At 55.7% G+C, this 23,813-nt stretch overlaps 1 protein-coding gene and 1 non-coding gene across 4 annotated transcripts in view; one reads left to right on the plus strand and one right to left on the minus strand.

The window, feature by feature from the left end:
• Positions 1-14,659, minus strand: part of ARHGAP39 (Rho GTPase activating protein 39) — a 173,871-nt gene extending 159,212 nt beyond the window's left edge. For all 3 annotated transcript variants that reach the window (XM_075415425.1, XM_075415426.1, XM_075415424.1), the window contains exon 1: positions 14,511-14,659. In XM_075415425.1, the coding sequence (XP_075271540.1) occupies positions 14,511-14,521 (11 nt within the window). In that variant the 5' untranslated portion in view covers positions 14,522-14,659. The remainder of the gene's footprint in view (positions 1-14,510) is intronic.
• An 8,617-nt stretch (positions 14,660-23,276) lies between these two features.
• On the plus strand, positions 23,277-23,349 carry TRNAM-CAU (transfer RNA methionine (anticodon CAU)). Its single transcript has one exon. It is a non-coding gene; the product is annotated as a tRNA-Met (tRNA).
• The last annotated feature ends 464 nt before the right edge of the window (positions 23,350-23,813 follow it).

The following is a 23,813-nucleotide window of genomic DNA, read 5'->3' on the forward strand; positions in this document are numbered from 1 at the left end:
GCGCACGGCAGAGCCCATGTTGGGAAGCTCCATCGAGGTCCGGCACCGCACCATCAGCGCTGAGCAACTCCTGCACCGGAGCTGGAGCTCCAAGCTGGCTCAGAGCACGAGGACAGCCAACGTCTGCCTTAGCTCAGCCTTCTCCAGAAAGGGATGTGTGGTGGCCCAGTGTATAGCTCTGGATGGAGAGCCTTCTAAATTGCCACCTTCCAACACTTAAAAGGGGCTTGCAAGAAAGATGGGGGACCTGTAGCTATAGGACAACAGGTAATGGCTTGAAACTACAAGAGGGGAGATTTGGACTGGATACAAGCGAGAAATTCTTTGTGATGAGGGTGCTGAAACCCTGGCCCAGGTTGCTCAGAGAGGTGGGAGATGCCCCATCCCTGGGAACATTCGAGGTCAGGATGGACGGGGCTCTGAGCAACCTGACCCAGCTGAAGATGTCCCTGCCCATGGCAGTGGGTTGGACTGGATGGCCTTCAGAAGTCCTTTCTCACCCCAAACCATTCTATGATTCCAAATGGCATGTCCCAATGCAGAACTCCGGGTGGTGATCCTTCCCAATGGCAAGTCCTGCCTCACGCAAGGAAGCAAAGCAGCACCTTCCCTGCTCTCCCCAAAGCCAGGCAGAGGAAATAAAAACAAACCCGAGCTCTAACAACCCCAGTGCTTTGATATTAATTATTAACATTAATTATTTCCCCGAGCAGGCCTTAGGTAGACGTCAAAAAGTTGAAGGGAAGGTTTCTGAGGAACTGGAGAGGTAGAGGAAGTGTCGCCTTTCAAATAAGCATTGAGATCTATTGCCATGAAGGAGCAAGGCAAGAAACCCACCAGGGACATTGCAAAGGGGACTGGTTTCAAATCACTGGGACCTCAGTCTCCTTCCCACCTTGGAAAAGGAAAACCGCATTAAAAGGAAAGCCTGCCGCGTGAACGACTCCCTTGGGAGTCCAGCTACCAGCGCTGCAGATGTCAATCATAGAATCAGCAGATGGTTTGGGGTGGAGGGGACCTTGAAGGCCATCCAGTCCAACACCCTGCCATGGGCAGGGACCCCTTCCACCAGACCAGGGTGCTCCAAGCTCCATCCAACCTGGCCTTGAACCCTGCCAGGGAAGGGGGCAGCCACAGCTTCTCTGGGCAACCTCTGCCAGGGCCTCACCACCTTAAACAGAAGAATTTCTTCTTAATATTCAGTCTAAATCTCCCCTCTCTCAGTCTAAAGCCATCACCCCTTGTCCCATCACCCCATGCCCTTGTCACAAGCCCCTCTCCAGTGCTCTCGCAGCCCCTCCAGGCACTGGCAGCTGCTCTAAGGTCTCCCCACAGCCTTCTCTTCTCCAGGCTGAACAGCCCCAGCTCTCCCAGCCTTTCCTCCCAGCAGAGGGGTTCCAGCCCTCGCATCATTGCTGGGGCCTCCTCCGGCCCCGCTCCACCAGCTCCAGCTCTGTCCTGTGCTGAGGGCTCCGGAGCTGGACGCAGGGCTCCCAGGGGGGTCTCAGCAGAGCGGGGCAGAGGGGCAGAATCCCCTCCCTCACCCTGTGCCCACGCTGCTGGCGATGCAGGCCGGTAGGAGGTTGGCCTTCTGGGCTGCCAGCGCACACTGCCGGGTCACGTCCAGCTTTTCATCAAACACACCCTCGAGAGACAACCACCAGCAGCCCGCGGTAGCTCCTGCAGCTCAAGCAACCTCTTGTTCTCCTCCCCACGCTCTCTTTTTTGCGATGCCCACAGCAGCGCAGCGACGACCCCGCTCCCTTCTCCGCGCAGCCACCGGTTTTAACTCCGGCGAGGGCTGAAACACAATCTTCACTCCAAAAAAAACCCCAAAATAAAACACAAAGCCACACACCCCCGCAGCAGAGGTCACGCTCAGCCAAGCGGATGCAAAGCCGGGAATCCAGAGCCCAGCAGCCCCAGCAAACCGACTCCTCCGTGCCCGTCCTGTGCAGCCTGCTGTAGGTGACCCTGCTTCGGCAGGAGGGTTGGACTAGATGACCCACAGAGGTCCCTTCCAACCCCTACCATGCTGTGATTCTGTTTCACCCAAACCCAGCCGCTTTTCTGGGAAGCAGAAGAAAACCACAACCCGCCTCGCCAAGGGCCTGCCGATCTGGCCAGAGACACGCGCACGCAAATCCCTCAACTCCTCCGCTCCAAACTGTGAATTTTTTTCTGCCTGGTGGGTTGTCCCCCCCCCCCTTAATTCTTCCCAAATGTTCCTGACCACATTAAATGTCGCTGCAGTAAGAAACGCTTGTGCTTTTGTTATATTATCATTATTTTGTTACATTATTACATATCATGTTATATTATCGTTATTTTTTTAAAGCCTCAGCCACCGCAGCGCAGCAGGCGCTTGGGGAAGGCTCTCCTGCTTGGGAAGGGAGGTGGACGCACAGATGCACACGTTAGATTAAAGGGAGCCAAAGAAGCTTACGAAGCAGAAAAACAACAGCACCCACAAAGCCAACTGCGGGTCAGCAACAGGACTCAGAAAGTGCTTAAGCGAGGGCTTAATTGCTAATAAAACTGATGAGGCATCCGTCCACCCTCCAAAGCCTTGCGTGTGTGCTCAGCGCGCTGCTTGGCCGGCTTCAGACGTGTTCCTCAACTTGAATAATTTAACAGAGGGACACCAAAAAAACCACCCCCAAACCCCAACATACTGAACGGGAGAGAGACCGGCTCTCCAAGAAACGGCGTTTTCCCATTCGGGTCCCTGGAGTCCTGCGTCCAGCTCTGGAGCCCCCAACACAAGAAGGACATGGATGTGTTGGAGTGGGTCCAGAGGAGGGCCACCAAGATGATCGGAGGACTGGAGCACCTCTCCTGTGAGGACAGGCTGTGGGAGTTGGGGCTGTTCAGCCTGGAGAAGAGAAGGCTCTGGGGTGACCTTCTAGCAGCCTTCCAGTACCTGAAGGGGCCTACAGGAAGGATGGAGAGGGGCTTTTCGAGTGTGTAGTGATAGGACAAGGGGCAACCAAAAGTGGGCATATTTAGACAAGATATTAGGAAGAAATTCTTCACCATGAGGGTGGTGAGGCCCTGGCCCAGGCTGCCCAGAGAAGCTGTGGCTGCCTCCTCCCTGGCAGGGTTCAAGGCCAGGTTGGATGGAGCTCTGAGCACCCTGGTCTGGTGGAAGATGTCCCTGCTCACGGCAGGGGGGTTGGAACCAGATGATCTTTATGGTCCCTTCCAACCCAAACCATTCTAAGATTCTATGATCTGCCACGGACAGCGCATTGCTGGCTTCATTTCTAGTCTTTTAAAGGACTTGGACTTCAAAAGAGGGACTGTTTGTCTAAACCTCCTGCACAGACCGTGGGTTGACTCTAGTAACCCAAATCCCACCGTTATTTAATCCCACTCTACCATCCATCCTCCTCTTCGAGACACGGCCACACTGCAGTCAGCAAGCGATTGCACTTCTCCATCTCTCCCAACCGCGTGCGAAAAGCTCTCGGGCTTGCAAGAAGCGCTACAGAAACATCAATAAAAAAATAAAAATCATCATACTACAGCTTCAATTCGCAGAGTAAGTAACGTTTCTGGATGGCAGAAAGCTTGGGTTTCCAAACTCGTTGCCCGTAGAAGTCATTTACATTCAGGCAGAGCGCAGAGGGAAGATCAATAAAAACGCAACGAGGCAGACAGAGAAATGTCATCACCTCGGGAAGAGGCAGCCCAGGAACCGCACGCGCCCGGCAAGAGCACAAATGGACCAGGCACGTGCGGTTTCTGGAGGGGCTACACCCTAAGGAAGGCACCCAGCGTCAACTGAGAGATTTTATTTTTTTTTTTTCCCCTCCACTTCTCGGTGGTAAAGAGGAAGGCGACTGCATGGTTAAAACCAGCCACGGCCCAGAGAGCAGATATCCCAGGCTCCGGTGTTATTTTACTGCCTCGCTTTTGACACAGCAAGGTCTCTTCTCTTCCCATCTGTAAAATGGGAACGGCGCTGGGGCTGTTCAGCCTGGAGAAGAGAAGATTCTGAGGAGACCTTAGAGCAGCCTGCCCGTACCTGAAGGGGCCTGCGAGAGAGCTGGAGAGGGGCTTTTGACAAGGGTCCAGGGTGACAGGACAAAGAGTAATGGCTTCAAACTGATGGAGGGGAGATTTGGGTTAGATCTAAAGAAGAAATTCTCCATGAGGGTTGGGAAGCCCTGGCTCAGGTACGTTGTGGATGTCCCATCCCTGGAAACCTTCAAGGTCAGGTTGGACGGGGCTCTGAGCAACCTGATCCAGTTGAAGATGTCCCTACTGATTTCAGCAGGGTTGGTTGGGATTGACGGTTGCACTCCATGATCTTAGAGGTCTTTTTCAACCTTAATGATTCTATGACTAGGAAACATCCCTGCTAACCCAAAACATTCGATGATTCTGTATACCCGGACACAGAATATGCCCATCCTATGGCAAGGTCAGAAATCCCAAGTTTCTGCATGCAACGCTGCACTTTCTAGGCTCCCCAGTTCAAGAAAGACGAGGAGCTACTGGAGAGAGTCCAGCGCAGGGCTACGAGGATGAGGAGGGGACTGGAGCATCTCTCCTGTGAGGAGAGGCTGAGGGAGCTGGGCTTGTTCAGCCTGGAGAAGAGAAGGCTGAGAGGGGACCTTCGAAATGCCTCTAAATATCTGCAGGGTGGGGGTCAGGAGGACGGGGCCAGACTCTTTCCAGTGGTGCCCAGCGACAGGACAAGGGGCAACGGGCACAAACTGAAGCAGAGGAAGCTCCAGCTGAACATGAGGAAGAACTTCTTCCCTCTGAGGGTGACGGAGCCCTGGCACAGGCTGCCCAGGGAGGTTGTGGAGTCTCCTTCTCTGGAGATATTCAAGACCTGCCTGGACAAGGTCCTGTGCAGCCTGGTCTAGATAACCCTGCTTCGGCAGGGGGTTGGGCTGGGTGACCCACAGAGGTCCCTGCCAACCCCTAACGTTCTGTGATTCTGTTTGCTGAGGTTTTTACTCTAATTTACAACCACCTACGCACAGCAGTGTCATAGCAGAAAAGCAGCCTCCGAGGCACCTTCAGGTCAGGTATCAACTGACCCAGCGCTGGCGAAGCCACCGGTGACCGTCACGCCAGCTGGCCCCCAGGCACCTTTCCTCCACGCCACATTCAAGGCCAGATATCGCCAATCCCCTACTCCTCACACCCCTCCCTCCCTTCCAGCGAGGGCTTTCTCCCCAGTCAAACCGTGTTTTAAAACGGCAGCGCTAACGAGCAAACTTTAACATAAACCAGAAGTCAAAAAACAAAAAAAAAGCTTTGCTCCACACCAGAAACACAACTTGCAACCAACGTTCCACCCAGGAACAGAACCTCTGAGGATCACGTTGTCTGTAAAGCACAACGAGCAAAGCCTTCTCCCTCTGACAGTCCATTTCAGGCCTCATTTGCTGCAAGTTTTACGAGGTGTTCATCAACAATCAAAAATTCCCACGTCTTTCACGGCAGGAATAGCGGTTTCCGCTCTCTAAATTCCACCACTGGGCTACTGCACGTCGCAGTTAATGAGCCCTCTCCTTCCATCTCCTTCCCATTTATTGTTTAAAAATACTTTCACAATTCAAAAAGCAAGATTTCCACCCCCCCTTCATTTGAGAGCGCAGAGGTGAGGATACCCAGCTGCCTGCCAGTCAGCCAGGACACCCCCCTCTACTCTGCCCTAGTGAGGCCCCGTCTGAAGTCCTGCATCCTGCACCTGGGGAGGAACAGCCCCAGGCACCAGTACAGGCTGGGGCTGACCTGCTGGAGAGCAGCTCTGTGGAGAGGGACCTGGGAGTTTGGGTGGGCAACAAGTCAACCATGAGCCAGCAGTGTGCCCAGGGTGCCAAGAAGGCCAGTGGGATCCTGGGGTGCATGAGGAGGAGTGTGGGCAGCAGGGCGAGGGAGGTTCTCCTTCCCCTCTACTCTGCCTTAGTGAGGCCCCATCTGGAGTACTCTGTCCAGTTCTGGGCTCCCCAGTTCAAGAAAGATGAGGAGCTACTGGAGTCAGTCCAGTGGAGGGCTGCGAGGATGGTGAGGGGACTGGAGCATCTCCCCTACGAGGAGAGGCTGAGGGAGCTGGGTTTGTTCAGCCTGAAGAAGAGAAGGCTGAGAGGGGACCTTATCAATGCCTCTAAATATCTGCAGGGTGGGGGTCAGGAGGACGGGGCCAGACTCTTCCCAGTGGTGCCCAGCGACAGGACAAGGGGCAATGGGAACAAACTGAAGCAGAGGAAACTCCAGCTGAACACAAGGAAGAACTTCTTCACTCTGAGGGTGATGAAGCCCTGGAACAGGCTGCCCAGGGAGGCTGGGGAGTCTCCTTCTCCCCGCCCGGACAAGGTCCTGTGCAGCCTGCTGTAGGTGACCCTGCTTCAGCACGGTGGTTGGACTAGATGACCCACATAGGTCCCTTCCAACCCCTACCATTCTTTGATTCTGTGACAGCACCGCAAACCGGAGCGACGCATTTGGCTCCCTAAAAACTGGGCATCCGTAAGGACTGCCTCCGGCAGAGCTATTTGGGAGAACGCTCTTCAAGGGCAGGAGCGGTCCCAGCAGCAAGAGGAAGAAAATAAATCCAATCACCAGATCTATTAAGGCCAGAGAAACAATGAGGGCTGAAGAATTTCGAGAAGCGAGGCACCTCCCCTCGTAACAGCACAATGTGGTTCTTTCATGGCTGAGACAGGAGCCGGTAAACCGAGAAAACCAGCTTTGGGGAGGAGGTTCTTGCAACCTATTCAAGGAGCAACGATGAATTCCAAGGTGCAGATGCGATCTAGAGAGCGCTCCGCTTCTTCCCCCTCAACACCTGGAGTAGATTTATCCCTCCCTCGCTTCTCGGCAACTGGAATTAAAAATAGCCAGCCTGTATTCATTGCAAAGAGGGGGAAAAAAAGTATTACAGCAGAAATGTTTATTTTTCAAGACGGAGGAGGAAGAGGAAAGGTCTAAGTTCAATGCGTTATCTAGAGCATGTAAGGAAATAATCACTGAAGCAAAAATGCAGGAGGCTGCTGAAGACAGGAACAAGAAATTCATTTTTCAAAGGTACTGGAGGGAAGAGGTCATGGTAACCTTCGCCGCGATCTTAATCAGCAGCCAAAATGAAGTTCTCGCTGCTATTTATTGTCCGGGGCAAACGCGTCCAAATAAGCACGCCATAAAAACCCTGCTGTAGGGTGACAGTGGCTACGCCAAGCCTAAAAATCCAAGATCCGATGATTTACGATCCATCCCCCGGAGCCAGTCCCCTCCACTCGCGACCCTACGGGGTTTTACATAAATTTTACTGCTGGAATCAGCCCAGTCCCTTGAGACTTCTCAGCTGTGTTTAGTGGTTTCGTTTTGGTTTGTGGGTTTTTGTTTAAAGGTTGTTGGGTGGGGGGCTTTGTTTAGTTGTTTTTTTTTTTTTTTTTTAATTATGTATATGCACAAGTTCAAGGAGAGCTGCTAAAACCTTCATCTCTTGGAAAAGGAACACCACGCCACAAGACTTTGGTCTTCACATGATTGCCAGAATGGTTTGAGGACTTGAGCCTTGCCCAAACCGGTCTTCAACCAAGATACCTACTCATGAGACGCGGTGTCTGCTATCTAGATTATAGCTTACCTCGAAACTGAGCCTGAAAAACTTGCCCTGGATCTTCAACTTCACCTAAACACAGGTTGAGCAGCCGGAGGAGACTGACCCAGGAGGGATAATGGTCAGGTCGGTGGACCTGAAGAAGGAGAAGCCACAACAGGACGCTGCTGGACCCGGGAGTTAGGAAGCTGCTCCTATCCAAAGCGATTACTTTGCGGGGGGAAGTGGCCTACACCAACACGCTGCACGTTTCTACAGCTCAGGACTTCAACCCCACGAAACATTTCCTGGATGACGACCCTCAAGTGGCAGAAAGATCGAATGGTTTGGGTTGGAAGGGACCTTTGAAGGCCACCTAGTCCACCCCCCCTGCAAGAAGCAGGGATATGTTCAACTGGATCAGGTTGCTCAGAGCCCCGTCCAACCTGACCTTGAAGGTTTCCAGGGATAGGGCATCTCCCACTTCTCTGGGCAACCTGGGCCAGGGCCTCACCACCCTCAGAGTGCAGAGTTTCTTCCTTACATCTAATCTAAATCTGCCCTCTTTCAGCTTGAAGCCATCACTCCATGCCCTTGTCACAAGCCCCTCTCCAGCTCTCTTGCAAGCCCCTTCAAGTACTGGAAGGCTGCTGTAAGGTCTCCCTGGAGCCTTCTCTTCTCCAGGCTGACCAGGCCCAGCTCTCCCAGCCTGTCCTCACAGCAGAGGGGTTCCAGCCCTTGGGTCATTACTGTGGCCTCCTCTGGACCCACTCCACCAGATCTATGTCTTTCTTGTGCTGAGGGCTCCAGAGCTGGACGCAGGAGCTGATGGCATGCAGTTTAAGGACTTGTTCAAAGTAGGTCACATACAAATCCAGCTACAGAACTGTGCATTCACCTAATCCTCTGGGATAGCTCCTCAAAAAGCTTTAAACAACCACAAAGTTGTAACAACTCCTGCCCTGCAGCTCTCGGAGAACATCAGGTTTATCCTTAGAGAGGACCTACAGGCCTCCTCCACCTTCCTACCAAAGAATGATGAACGATGGCCCACAGGACAAGATTTTCTGATGCTTTGCCCAGTCTAAGCCGAAATAGTTCAGCAAACAAGACTCCATCATTTCTCTAGGAAGAAAGGTTTCACAGCAAAGTTCAGTCTGTCAGGAAGCGCCCAAGACGCAGCCTGGACAGCCCTTATCCCTCCCTGGAAAGGTTGAAAGCCACGCTGGACGGGGCTTTGAGCAACCTGGTCTAGTGGAAGGTGTCCCAGCCCATGGCAGGGGGGGCGTGGAACCAGATGATCTATAAAGGTCCCTTCGAACCCAAACTATCCAATGATTCCATGCTGCTGCCGGGACCGGCTTCAGGATTTTGGAGACTCAGAGTCCCCAGTGAAGGATGAGTTGCAGATATCACAGCCACAGGCAACAAGGAAGCTTTCAACCGTTGAAAGCCACAGCTCTAAAGATGAGAGTTACGCACAGAGAGGCTGCTGGGATTGTCCCAGATTTTTCCAGTTTGTTTGTTTGGGGTTTTTTTTAAGTATTAAAGAGGTGGAGCAGCAGCTCTGTAAACCAGCAAGCAAAATAAAGACCACAAGCACCAGATCCACAATCATGGGCACCGTGGTCCCAAGCGGCTCTGCCCTAACGCAGGGATGTTTCACAGAATCCCAGGATGGCACGGGTTGGAAGGGACCTCTGTGGGTCACCCAGTCCAAGCCCCCTCCTGAAGCAGGGTCACCCAGAGCAGGCTGCACAGGACCGCGTCCAGCTGGGTCTTGAATATCTCCAGAGAAGGAGACTCCACAGCCCCTCTGGGCAGCCTGGGCCAGGGCTCCGTCACCCTCAGAGGGAAGAAGTTCTTCCTCGGGTTCAGGTGGAGCTTCCTCTGCTTCAGTTTGTGCCCGTTGCCCCTTGTCCTGTCGCTGGGCACCACTGAAAAGAGTCTGGCCCTGTGCTCCTGACCCCCACCCTGCAGATATTTATAAGCATTTCTAAGGTCCCCATGTGTTTGGCAACACATGCCCAGGAGATCCGATGCCAAACCGACCACGCACGCACAGATTTCATTTTCCTGTTTTTCAGAAGCCAGGCATGCATTCCATAAAATACTTTTTTTTTAAAAAAATTATTAATTTGGACACAACCCAGGATTCAACTCCATCACCCAAAATGCCTGGAAACCCTACGAGTAGCTTCCCCAACCCACCAACTCTCTCAGCCACCAGGTCTAGGCGCTATATTCCTGCTCCAAGACGACGCCGTCCTACCACCGACACGGTCCTAATCCCTGATCGTGGGTCCGGAGTGCCCAATATAGTCTAGAAAGAAGGACGCAGAAGGAAAATAGTTTTAAATCAGAATAAAAAAAGCCAGCCGTGCTAGCCACACAACCTGCATCACCTGTCCGCTCTTCCGCTGCCAGGTTCATTAGCGTACGTTAATGTATCTTCGTTAATCTTCGTAAAGCCGGTCCAGAGCACGGCCAGCATCACTGTTCAACTTCACAGGGTATAGGGCTAACGGTAAAAATGACTTTGTGACTGCAGACAGGGTAGAAAGCAGATCCTGTTCCAACAGGACAGCAGCAAAAAAAAAAAAAACAACCACCAAAACCAACCCAAAAATCAAAATAAAAACTGTGCCTCCCACCAGTCGCACGCTCCCCGCCACCGGTATCGGGAAACGCAAGGATTTGGTCAACCTTCAGCGACGTGGATCGGAAGCAGCCTCCCTCTCCTCCTCCTCCTCCTCCCCAAGACCCTGCCGGCAACAAACCCTGCGGGCACACAACGCCGGGCCCCTCCAGCGACGACATTTCACCCGCGATTTATCCTCCCGCATCTCCGCACGCCGCGGAGCCCCGGGCTCTCGGCCAAGCGACCGCATCTCCCCTCCCTCCGAGCTGCAGGTGACAGGAGACCACGGCATCGCCGCTCCCCCGATTACCATCGTTAATGGCCTAATTTAAGCCGTACCCAGGAATTACAGTTATTGGCTCCTCAAATGAAGTTAACCGTAAATCGCAGAAATCCAGCTGCATGCACCTTTCTCTCAGCGATATTAATTTCACCGGGAGGACGGCAGGTTTGCTCCCTCCACTGTGTTTTTTTTTTTTAAGTCGCTGACGGATCTTGACGTCTTGCGAGCGGCCTCCTTGGGGAAAAAAAAGCTCCTTTGAACCCATCTCCAGCTCCTCTGGAAGGGAGCTGCACGGAGACATCTGGCTCGCAGGCGGCGTGGACCTGGGTTTCGTCTCGATCGGCAGCGGGAGGAAGGCGGCAATCATGGATTTCAGCGGAAAAAGCCCCGCCAGCGGCTCCCTTCGCAAAGTCGCTACAGATTGAGGGCCTCAACGTACGCCTTTCCCCCCAAAATTCACTCTCCCGGGGTGCTGGCGTCACTCAAGGCGTCGGGATCAACGTTAAAGAGTCATTTTGACTTCAAAGCCACCCCAGGCACCAGTGGAATGAGCCGCGCTGCCACCAGCGATTCAAACCCCAGCGCGGAGGTCGATTAATCCCGATTTTAGGTTTGGGAGAGAGCTCCCGCTCAGCCGAGCGTACGCAGCGGCCAAGAAAAGAAGTTACTGCTTGTTGACAGGCAAGGATCTACAAAACCGCCGTGGGAGATGTCTGCGCTTCCCTTTGACCCAGGATGGTCAAGTGATGGTGAGGATGGGTCCAGGATGGTCAAATGACGGTGAGGATGGGTCCAGGATGGTCAAATGACGGTGAGGATGGGTCCAGGATGGTCAAATGACGGTGAGGATGGGTAAATGACGGTGAGGATGGGTAGCACGGCTCAACGTCCCGCGCTCTCCCTCTTATCCCCATCTTAAGCGACGGGGAAGAAATATCTAGCTTCTCCTTTCCAAAAAAAATAAAGAAAAAAATCAAAACGCGTACGGGACGGAGAGATGCTCGGGACGAGGCGTTTATCAGCCAACGTGAGATGCCCGCATGGAAGCATAAGCCAAGATCTCACCTCCCCTAGCACCAAATCCCAAGCCCCCTCGGTCTCCCACCCCCCTCCCAATCCCGTTCGCGGCGGCCAGACGATGGAATCGCGAGGGGCTCCGTTTCCCCTCGCCCCCAAGAAATCGGCTCTCGACGCTGCTGCCACGGGTTCACAGCGAGGGGCAATCACGCTGTTTTTAATGATCTTGAGGTATATCAACATTCAGCCGCAGCTACTGCCCGGGCAGACCCGATCAACCGAGATGGCCAACGCTCCACGCCGAGGAGACCGCCATGGCCAAGCCCTCCGCGCCGAGGAGGCCAACGTGGTCAACCAAGCCCTCCATGCCGAGGAGACCGCCGTGGCCAACCAACCCCTTCGCGCCGAGGAGGCCGCCTTGGCCAACCCCTTCGCACCGAGGAGACCACCATGGCCAACCAAGCCCTCCGCGCCGAGGAGGCCGCCTTGGCCAACCCCTTCGCGCCGAGGAGGCCGCCGCGGCCAACCCCTCCGCGCCGAGGAGGCCGCCGTGGCCAACCCACCCCTCCGCGGCCAACCAAGCCCTCCGTGCTGAGGAGACCACCATGGCCAACCCCTTCGCACCGAAGACACCGCCTTGGCCAACCCCTTCGCACCGAGGAGACCACGGACGGTACGGTGACAGCACGGCCACCAACACTGGCCTGAAGCTCAGCATCGCACCAGATACACCAAGCCATGGGCACTCCACTCTCCACCTGCTGCTTGTGGTCCCCAAGAGCTCACACCCAGCTCCCCCATTTCATTAATTTTCTTTTAAAAACCTTTTTTTTTTTTTTTTGGTCCCACCCCCCCCCTCTTAAGCCCACCCAGCTGCATGTGCCAGGTGAGGAACCGGAGCCCAGCAGCTGCGGGTTTATCTGTAGAGGTCACTCAAGGGTTGATGCAAACTGCAATCGCCAAGGCAGCAGGAGGAAAAAAATTAAAAACAAAAAAATAAAATAATTTAAAATTTTCCCATCCTGCAGCCGGAGAATGCAGGGTCTGGGGAAGCAGCAGAGCGGCGCAGAGAAGGGAGGGGGGGGTGTGTGTGTGGAAACCCCCCCAAACCAGCAGCTTGCCATCCACCGCACACGCCAAATAAATAAACCCCGACCCAGCACAAACACCGCAGCTCAGCCATTTCTCCCCCCACCCCCCCCCAAAAAACAGTGCAGCCCCCCCCTCCTCCCCTGCTGCAGCCCTTCCCCCCCACCGTGCTCCCTGCATCCCCACCCACCCCCACGGCCCCCCCCTCGCCTTGCCACACCTTACACCTCCGTGAAAATCCCTTCCCCGGCTGCATCCCGTGGGGGGGGAAGAAATCCAGCCCGATTCATAGCCCCCCCCCCCCCCCCCAAGATCCTGCAGAGCACCCACAGGAAACAGGATGGGGGATCCAGCCCCTCCATAGCCCCCCATGGGGAGGAGGGGGGGTCCAGCCCCTACATAGCCCCCCAAAAAGGGAAAAGGGGGGATCCAGACCCTCCAAAGCCCCCCCAAGAAGGAGGAGGGGGGGGGATCCAGCCCCTCCATAGCCCTCCCCCAAAAAGGAGGGGGGGGGGATCCAGCCCCTCCATAGCCCCCCCAAAAAGGGAGGAGGAGGGGGGGATCCAGCCACTCCAAAGCCCCCCCAAAAAGGGAGGGGGGGGATCCAGCCGCTCCAACCCCCCCCCAAAAAGGGAGAAGGGGGGGGACCCAGCCCCTCCAAAGCCCCCCCCAAAAGGGAGAAGGGGGGGGACCCAGCCCCTCCAAAGCCCCCCCCAAAAGGGAGAAGGGGGGGGATCCAGCCCCTCCAAAGCCCCCCCCAAAAGGGAGAAGGGGGGGGGATCCAGCCCCTCCAAAGCCCCCCCCAAAAGGGAGAAGGGGGGGGATCCAGCCCCTCCAAAGCCCCCCCCAAAAGGGAGAAGGGGGGGATCCAGCCCCTCCAAAGCGGAGGAGGGGGGGGGATCCAGCCCCTCCAAAGCCCCCCCCTCAAAAGGGAGGAGGGAGGGGGGGATCCAGCCGCTCCAAAGCCCCCCCAAAAGGGAGGAGGGGGAGGGGGGGATCCAGAACCCCTATAGCCCCCCCAAAAGGGAGAAGGGGGGGGGATTCAGCCCCTCCAAAGCCCACCCAAAGGGAGAAGGGGGGGAATCCAGCCCCTGCAAAGCCCCCCCCAAAAGGGAGAAGGGGGGGGATCCAGCCCCTCCAAAGCGGAGGAGGGGGGGGGATCCAGCCCCTCCAAAGCCCCCCCCTCAAAAGGGAGGAGGGAGGGGGGGATCCAGCCGCTCCAAAGCCCCCCCAAAAGGGAGGAGGGGGAGGGGGGGATCCAGAACCCCTATAGCCCCCCCAAAAGGGAGAAGGGGGGGGGATTCAGCCCCTCCAAAGCCCACCCAAAGGGAGAAGGGGGGGAATCCAGCCCCTGCAAAGCCCCCCCCAAAAAGGGGAGAAGGAGGGGGGATCCAACCTCCCCACAGCCCCCCCAAAAGGAGGGGGTGTCCAACACCCCCATATCCCCCTTGAAGGAAGCAAGGAGGGGGGATCCAACCCCATCACAAGCAGCAGGGCGGGATCCACCCCCCCCCCCCAAACCAGGGCGGGGTTGAGACCCAACCCCCCCCCCCCCCCAATCTCCCTCCTCCCACCCCGAGCACCAAAAACAACTCGGGGGGGGGGGGGGGGGGGGGGGAAACACCCCTCGGGGCACCTCAAAGAGCGGGGGGGCACCCCCATAACCCCCCCACAGAGCTATATGGGGGGGGGAAAGGGGAAAGTCTCCCTCCAGGGGTGATAAAAAGGGGTCCAGGCTCCCCTCGGCGCCCCGGGGGGCCCCCGGGGCGCCGAGGGGGGCCTGGGCCCCTCAGAAGAGGGGGAGCAGCCCCCAACCGCCCCCCCCCCCCATAGGCCTCAAGCCCCCTCAGAGGGTTCAAGCCCCTCTCGGAGGGTTCAAGCCCCCCCCAACCCCACCCCGCGGCGCCGGTCCTCACCTCTCCGCCATCTTCCCGCCGTCCTATCACCGCCCGCCGGCGGCCCCGCTCCCGTTTCGGCCTCCCATGGCCCGGAGCGAGGAGGGAGCGACCGAACCCGCGGCCGCCCCGCCGCTGACTGAGGCCAAGCGAGCGGCCCCCGCCGCGTCCCGCCGTCACCCGGCGACAGGGGCGGCGCGGCCAATGGGGAGAGGAGGAGGAGGGGGGAGGCGTGGCCTGCTGGCCCCGCCCACCGCCTGGCTTTGGGCACCGCCTCCGGGCGGGGCGAGGAGCGAGGGGTGATGGGAGGGGCTGCGGGGCGGGGCGAGGGGAGGGTGCTGCGCCCACCCGCGCCCCACAGATCCCGTGGGTCATGTGACCGCTGCGCCCCACAGATCCCGTGGGTCATGTGATCACTGCACCCCATAGCCCCCGTGGGTCCTGTTCCCGACCCCCCCCCCCAGCTCCCGTGGGTCCTGCACCCCACAGCACCCCATATCGCCTGGTGGGTCCTGCGCCCACTGCACCCCACTGCTCCCGTGGGTCCTGCATCCCCCCACCCCGCAGCCCCCGTGGGTCCTCTGACCACCACACCCCACAGATCCCGTGGGTCCTGCACCCCACAGCACCCCACAGCGCCTGTGGGTCCTGTGCGCCCCACGTTCCACAGCACCCCACAGCCCCCATGGGTCCTGCATCCCTCCCATCCCACAGCACCCGTGGGTCCTGCACCCCACAGCACCCGTGGGTCCAGTGCCCACCCACACCCCTCCCCAACCTCCACCCGTCCCAGTGTACCCAGAACCTCCAAGGTGTCATCAGGATGGACGAGGATGGGGACCCCCAGACCGAGGGGACACCCCACCCCAGACCGTGGGCGTCCCCACCGCTGTTGTCCCCCCCAACCCCGACGACCTCAGCACCCCCAGGACGAAGCTCAGAACGGTGGGGGAGAACGTCCAGAACGTCCCATGGCGGCCACCTGGGTTGAGGCCACCAAGAGACCTTGGAGCTCCCCCGAATCCGTCAGGAATCTTCACCCAAGGAAAATGCTGAGTCAGGAGAACCAGCTTCTGGCTTCCGATCCGTCAGGAGAGGGGACGAATTTTGTCCTAAAACATGCACAAAACTTCCAATTCCCTTTGGAGCCCCAACGTCATTCCCAACTCATAAATTCCAAGGACACTGACCAACCGGGTGCCCCACCACGACGGCCTTGGCATCTCCATCCTGCGGCTCCTGGGTGTTCTTCGCCATGGCTGTAACGTCTCTCATTGATGTTCAACTGGTGGCTTTTTTGGGGGGGGCAGAAAGACTCCGGAGCGCCACATTTTCTACTCCAGGCTCCTCTGAGATGTTCCCGGTGCAGGACAGGACCTGGGAAATGGTGGGTTCTTAACGTTTTGGTGTTTTCCTGGTGGCTTCTTTCTCCTGCTGCTTCAGATTGACGTTGCTCTTTTGGGTTAGGTTTTTTTTTAAGTATTTAGTTTTGGAATATTATCAAATTTTTTCAATTTCATCTGATTTATAAAGAATCCCTTGCACACCCTGATCCAAGAAAGACCATGGCCATCATCTTCGCGCCCTGATCCTGCACATAGGCTGCTGGAAGCCCATGGGATTTGGTCCACGTGCTCTTCACCGCAACCTCGGGTGGGATCTGGTGAAGAAACCGGATTGAAACTGGATTAAAACCGGCCCCAAAACCCGGGCCTGGATGAGGTCACCGTGGATGTGTTGTGTGATGGGCCCGGCCGTGGAGCAGCTTTGTGGGACATCCCAGGTTCTGCTTCATCTTCAAACCACCAGCACTTCAGCAACGCGATGGGGTTTAGGCACCGAAGCATGGACTGACCTCAGCAACGGCTGCTCCAGTTACCCCAGGCTCTGCTCCAGTAACCACCAGTTCGCTGCTGTTCCTTGGAGGACCAGAATGGGCTTGGCAGACCACGCAAGGAAACCAAACTTGAAGCTCAGAAGAGCTTAGGGTTTACACAACTTCTCCCCACCCAACGTCATTCCTCCCATTCCTGGGGCACAAAGTTGTCCAGGACCTTTGTCCCCAACCCTTTGGAGCTGAGGGTCAAAAGCAGCTCCATGACACCCACCAAAACCTCAGGACAGCAGAGCCTGACGCGGGCAGGGTTGTCTTCTCCTCTGACTTGCTGCAGCGTGCGAGGAACAACCGTTAGCTGCAGCATTGACGTAGGACCTGGTGACCTGAATCATCGAATGGTTTGGGTTGGAAGGGACCTTGAAAATCATCAAGTCCAACCTCCTGCCATGGGCAGGGACACCTTCCACTAGACCAGGGCGCTCAAATTCCTGTCCAACCTGGCCTTGAACCCTGCCAGGGAGGAGACATCCACAGCTTCTCTGGGCAACATGGGCCAGGGCCTCACCACCCTCATGGTGAAGAATTTCCTTTGATCTAACCTAAATCTCCCCCCTTTCAATTTAAAGTCATCACTCCTCGTTCTGTCCCTCCATGACCTTGTCAAAAGTCCTTCTCCATCTTTCCTGTAGGCCCCCATGAAGTTCTGGAAGACCTCCCTAAGGTCTCCCCAGAGCCTTCTCTTCTCCAGTCTGAACAGTCCCAGCTCTCCCAGCCTTTCCTGCCAGCAGAGAGGTTCCAGCCCTCGGATCACTGCTGTGGCCTCCTCTGGACCTGCTCCACCATGACCATGAAGACGCTGTGTCCCTGTCTCACCCCGGCAGTCACTCGTCCCAGGCTGATCCATGCCGCTGTGCTCTGGAGGTCGGTGGAGCTGCTCTTCTCCGCCTTCCCGCTTCCATCCCTGGGGATGGCTAACAACACTGTGATGTACGCAATGGTCACCCAAGCCCATCTACAAGTAGGTCTTCTTCCTAACAAGGCAGCAGGGCGACCCCAGGCCTGTAGCGATGGGTAGGTTTAGCCAGCTTGTCCCCAGCCAGAGCTGACCCCTTCTCCAGGATCGCTCACCCATGGTGTGGTGCACAACAAACCTTTGATGTAGTTTGGCCTCTAGATCCAAGCTTTGTTGGAGAAAGGCTCAAGAAGGTGAATGATTTGGAGGGACAGAATGGTGTCACTGGGCCACCCATTGCTCTAGGGACCAGCTCAACACTCTCGTTGCAGTTAGGAGCTGGATGGCCACAAACCGAGTCCCCCCAAGCCCACCTGGCTCCCGTGGCTTCAAGAAGGTCTCTCTGCCTAGCAAGGCTCAGCAGATCCATCCCACGGCATGTCCCACAGAGAACATCACGCCTCCTTCCGCCCTACTTTTTCCAACAACTGCTGCAGAGCCTGTCTCATGCTTTCTGATGGGTCTCGCATGCATCATGGAAAGGGGTTCACCAGCACCCCCATAGCAGGGACAGGAAGGGTGTCTGTGGGATGGTTAGAAATCTCCCCTTCAGCTCTTCTCACCACTTCTTCCCCCCTGCCTTGAGCTGGGGAGGGGACCTCTGTGTCCCACACACAAACATGGGCAGCTGATGACCAAGAGAGAGCAGCCAGCATTGGAGATGGCCGCTCAGGAGACGTGCTGGGGCGTATCCAGAGAAGGGCAATGAAGCTGGTGAAGGGTCTGGAGATAAAGTCTGATGAGGAGTGGCTGAGGGAAGTGGGGTTGTTCAGTCTGGAAAGAGGAGACTGAGGGGAGACCTTATTGCTCTCTACAACTACCTGAAAGGAGGTTGTAGCGATGTGGGATCGGTCTCTGCTCCCAGGTAACCAGCGATAGGATGAGAGGAAATGGCCTGAAGTTGTATCAGGGGAGGTTTAGATTTGCTATCAGGAAAAATTTCCTCACCAAAAGGGTTATGAAGCACTGTAATGGTCCACCCAGGGAAGTGGTGGAGTCCCCATCATGGCAGGTATTTAAAAGACATGTAGTCGTGGCGCTTAGGGACATGGTTTAGTGGTGGAGTTGGCAGCGTTGGGTTTATGGTTGGACTCGATGATCTTCAAGGTCTTTTCCAACCTCCATGGTTCTGTGATTGTTGAAGAGCATGAGGTCCCCATCAGCCCATTTTTCCAGCCTGCCGAGGTCCCACTGGATGGCAGCACGACACTTGGGGATAGCAGCCACTCCTCCCAGCTTGGTGTCATTTGCAAACTTCCTGAAGCTGCAGTGCCTCATCATCCAGATCGTTAATGAAGGTGTTGAGCTGGACCAGCCTGCAGCTGAGGTCATTCTGCACCTTGCGCACCAGCACTGCTGCGGCTCCGAAGAGCCAGCTTCCCACATCTCACTGTGTCTACCCCACCGTGCTGGCCTTGTCGTGTGTCTGGAGAGCGGCCGTGCGTGTCAGGAGATTGATTCTGCTCTGCGCAACGTTGGGCCAGTGCTGGGAATCATCATCTGCTAAGGCCAGCAGAGCCCACCCAGTCCACAGACCATGTCCAACCCGGGAAATTATGTCCCCCAGAGTGGGATGGGCGGATGTCACAGCGGAAACAGAGAGGGTTGAGCAGCTCTGGGGTCAATGAAGTGGAGACCAAAGTTCTGCTGATGCACACACAAACAGCTTGGACACACAGAGATAACCTTGACCCATTAAGATTTGAAGGAGGTTTCTAAGGAAGGGTGTCTGAATATGAAGCGGTAAGACGGAGCATGGACAGTCATCAGATAGTCACAGAATCACAGAATCACAGAATCACAGAATGGTAGGCGTTGGAAGGGACCTCTGTGGGTCATCTAGTCCAACCCCCCCGCCGAAGCAGGGTCACCTACAGTAGGCTGCACAGGACCACGTCCAGCCAGGGCTGGAATATCTCCAGAGAAGGAGACTCCACAACCTCCCTGGGCAGCCTGTTCCAGTGCTCCGTCACCCTCAGAGGGAAGAAGTTCTTCCTCATGTTCAGGTGGAACTTCCTCTGCTTCGGTTACTGCCCATTGCCCCTTGATGATTCTAGTCGTAGAATCATCAATGGTTTGGGTGGTAAGGGACCATTCAAGGTCATCCAGTCCAACTCCCTGCAATCACCAGGGACATCTTCAACTAGACCAGGTTGCTCAGAGCCCCATCCAACCTGACTTTGAATGTTTCCACGGATGAGGCATCTCCCACCTCTCTGGGCAACCTGTGCCAGTCTTTCACCAAACCTCATCGCAAAAAATTTCAGCCCTTCTTCCTCGAATAGGGGGGTTTTGTCTAAAAAGTAAGAAGAGATAGGTCCTGTTTTGTTGTCTTCTGGGTTTCAGTTATCGCTTTTCATCCATCTTTATTTTGCGAGCTGAAAGCAGGAGATTTCTTGCCTTCCCATGACTCCGGATGTTGGAGCTTCACAGCAAACACCTAGGGACACAGGTCACAACAAAAGATGCAGGTGACCTGCACGTTTCCACCCAATGAAAAATGTGAATATGTGGACACATTCTGAATAGCGAGAACGGTGTCGAATTCTGAAGCTCTGCCGTAATTAAATAACGTACCTTCAGCCCTGCAGTGTCAGTTAAACATGATCAAACACGCTTTAGGTGTTCTTAGAATTTTACTTACAAAATACCCCTGTTGTTCTCCATAAAAAGTTGTGTCGCAGAGGAAGAAGAGACCCATTGATGCATCCCTGGGGCTTGCAGGTAAAGTGATGAGCTCTGAAGACCACAAGGCTGCCTGCACTGGGTAGGACAGGCAAGAAGCTGAGCTGAGGGTACCAAAACCTGATGCGATGGAGATGGGAAGCATGGAGCCGTCAGTTCCAACTGATTGGTGTTGGCATGGAGATGCTGTCCAGGGTGTGCTCGTTCGCTGAGGGAAGAGGATCGGAAACCCCAGCATGGGCTGATGGTGGGCCCAGCAAGGAAGCTGCAAGGACCATGGAGGAGGAGGGAAGGAGGTAAAGGCTGGAGGCACGTACAATGCATAAGAAACTAGGACACATCCGGAGAGAAGATGGAGCTTGAAGTCCTGCTTACACTCCCAGCCCCGTGGTCAGGGTTTCTGCAGAGGAACATCTGGGTTGGAGCCTCAGTGTCGCTTGGGATGGCCAGAGCAGTGGGTCTCATGGGAGAGGCACCCACTCAGTCACTTGTGACCAACAGTGAAGATGTTGAAGATGTCCCTGGCCATTGCAGGGGGGTTGGACTAGATGGCCTTGAAAGTTCCCTTCCAACCCAAACCATTCGATGATTCTATGAACATGTGTAAGCAATTGAGCTGGGCCAAGCTCTGGCAGTCTGCACCTGCCTGATCCTGGTGTTCAGGCTGGATGGTCTTGGCATGTCCGCATGGGCCCATGACTTTCATAAAATCATAGAATCTTTAAGGTTGGAAAAGACGTCTAAGATCACCAAGTTCAACCGTCAACCCAACACCACCATGCCTGCTGAACCTCCTGAAGTGCCACGTCTACAAGTTTTTTGAACACCTCCAGGGCTGGTGACTCCACCACTGCCCTGGGCAGCCAGTTCCAATGCCTGACCACTCTTTCAGTAAAGAATTTTTTCCTAATATCCAATCTAAACCTCCCCTGATGCAACTTGACACCATTTCCTCTTGTCCTATCGCTGGTTACTTGGGAGAAGAGACCAATCCCCACCTCACTCCACCCTCCTGTCAGGGAGCTGTAGAGAGTGAGAAGGTCTCCCCTCAGCCTCCTCTTCTCCAGACTAAACATCCCCAGCTCCCTCAGCCGCTCCCCATAGGACTTGTTCTCCAGACCCCTCACCAACCTCATTGCCCTTCTCTGGACAGGCTCCAGCCCCTCCATGTCCTTCTTGTAGTGAGGGGCCCAGAACTGAACACAGTGTTTGAGGTGTGGCCTCACCAGTGCCGAGCACAGGGGCACGGTCACCTCCCTACTCCTGCTGGCCACACTCTTCCTGATACAAGGCTCTGGAGATCACCTTTCCCAGAAAGGGGGAAAGTCACTGCAGGGACATGGCTGTCCCCACGCACCTGCAATGCCCTGCACCACCCTTGCTGGGGAGAATGGCAGAGAGGTGTCCTCAGTCCCACGATGGTCCTCTTCTCCCAGATGACGAGAGCCCTGCCTCCCACCTGTGCCCAGGCCATCCGTCACAGCCACCTACACGGGCAGGAGGCATGGAAACCAGTGCCAGAGCCCCAGCTCCCTGAATGCCACCACTGCCCCAAGCTCACAACCCTGAGCCCCGGGATGGGGCTTTGGGCTCTGCTGCTCCCTTCCAGCCCACGGCCTCCCTTCTTCTCTGTGTGGTGTTTTCAGGGAACCTTGAAGAAAATTGTGCTGTCTTTTAAACCTTGTGACAATGCAAGGTGCCAACATCGCAGGCCCATGAATTCCCGTTGTCTCTGTTGCCATGGAAACAGAAGGCTATGATGTTTTAATATTTTTAAGCTATATAAAGGCTTGAAACGTGTTTCAATCACCCAACAATTAACCAAGAGAAGCACCCTTCCATCCAGGTGCGTTCACAAAAGCCACAGCAGCACCAACCCCCCTCCCGCTTCTCAGCTCCACCCCAATTTCATTTATCCAAGTCTCCTCATCACACGCGGTGTCAAAATATCCTGTGGTCGTTGGGAGAGGGAGGGTCTGGGATCAGCCAGGGGCTGCAGGGACACAAAGTTATGGGCCTGTTCTTGAAGGCAAGCACAGGGATGGCTTTCTCCACTTCGAATCTGGTCAACAGGATGGCTGGTCCCCGCCAAGGAGGGTTCAGAAGGAGCATCCTCGTGGTGCCAAGATCTACCCTGTCAGAGGTAAAGGCAGCTCACAGGGGTTGGTTCACATCTGTGTGTCCCTGCATCCAGCTCCTGGCTTTGTCCCAATGGGCTTTGCCTCTTCTGGACCCAGCTTGCTTACCCCAAGCCCAAACCAAGGCGGGATGCAAACAGCAAAGAAGTTCTGCTGATGATGGGACAAGGGAGAGGAACAGAGGAGGACCAAATGGACATTGGTTACAAGTGGTATCCCTCAGGGGTCTGTACTAGGACCAGTGCAGTTCAATATTTTCATCAATGACATAGACAACGAGATCGGGTGCACACTCAGCAAGTCCGCAGATGACACCAAGCTGTGTGGTGCAGCTGACATGCTGGAGGAAAGGGATGCCATCAAGAGGGACCTCGACAGGCTTGAGAGGTGGGCCTGTGTAAACCTCATGAGGTTCAACAAAGCCAAGTGCAAGGTCCTGGACCTGGGCTAGGACAACCCCCGCTATGAATACAGGCCAGGGGTTGAAGGGTTTGAGAGCAACCCTTCCAACCCGAAGGATTCTATGATTCTGTGATAGGTCTAGGATGTCCTGCCATCCCAAATGGTCCACCAAAGGGCCCCAAAGCACCACATCGATGTCAAAGATGTGACCCTTACAGTGTGCTCAGGAACCTGGGACATGTCTGCTCACCACAAGGGGCGTGTGAGGAAACACTACAGTCCTCGATGCCTCGTGACTCCCTGCCACCCACGGTCACTGTCACTGAGGCCGTTGTGGTCATATGGGTGGTGGAAAGGTCTGATAAATGCAAGGCTTCCCGGATTCAGCTGAGGTGGGCACTGGACTCCATCGGAAGGTGGCTCAGTATTTTTGGAATCCCACGCAGATGGAATGGAGAACATGCAGACAGGGGTAAAGTGGCCCATGGAACTCCCATGTGGGTCATCTGGGGACCCTATGTCCAGGGGAGTGGTGACCTGGGTAGCCTGCATCGATTGCCCCAAAACCTTGCAGCAAGGTGGGGAGAGGGACGCAGGACCCTGTGGGGTGGCCCTGGGACTCTGCCGGGAGGGAAGATGATTTCATGGGAACTGCAGAGCCGTTGGGCTGGGGACCCACAGCAAGAGGGGACCGTGACAGGTGACCCTCCACTGCCTCGTTAGCGCAGTAGGTAGCGCGTCAGTCTCATAATCTGAAAGTCGTGAGTTCGAGCCTCACACGGGGCAAAGGCAGGTTGCTCTTTTGAGGAAGAACTTCTTCACTTTGAGGGTGATGGAGCCCTGGAACAGGCTGCCCAGGGAAGTTGTGGAGTCTTCTTCTCTGGAGATATTCAAGACCTGCCTGGACAAGGTCCTGTGCAGCTTGCTGTAGGTGACCCTGCTTCGGCAGGGCGGTTGGACTGGGTGACCCACAGAGGTCCCTTCCAACACCTAACATTCTGTGACCCTGCATGGGTGTCCCAGGGACCCTGCAGCATGGATGGAAGGTGACTTGGACACCAAAAGTGGTGAGGGCAGTGGCTTTGGGACACCCCAGCAAGGAGGGGAAGATGACAGGACCTTGCAGGGTTGGTCCAAGCGCCCTGTGGATGAGGAACGGTGACAGGCGATGGGTGCAGGATGTCGGTGCTGAGGGGTCTATGGCACCCAGCAGGGCAGATATTTTGGGTTTGGGGTTTTCTTGTTGCTGT

The sequence above is a fragment of the Opisthocomus hoazin genome, chromosome 3 (genome assembly GCF_030867145.1).
Source record: "Opisthocomus hoazin isolate bOpiHoa1 chromosome 3, bOpiHoa1.hap1, whole genome shotgun sequence".
Taxonomy (NCBI): Eukaryota; Metazoa; Chordata; class Aves; order Opisthocomiformes; family Opisthocomidae; genus Opisthocomus; species Opisthocomus hoazin.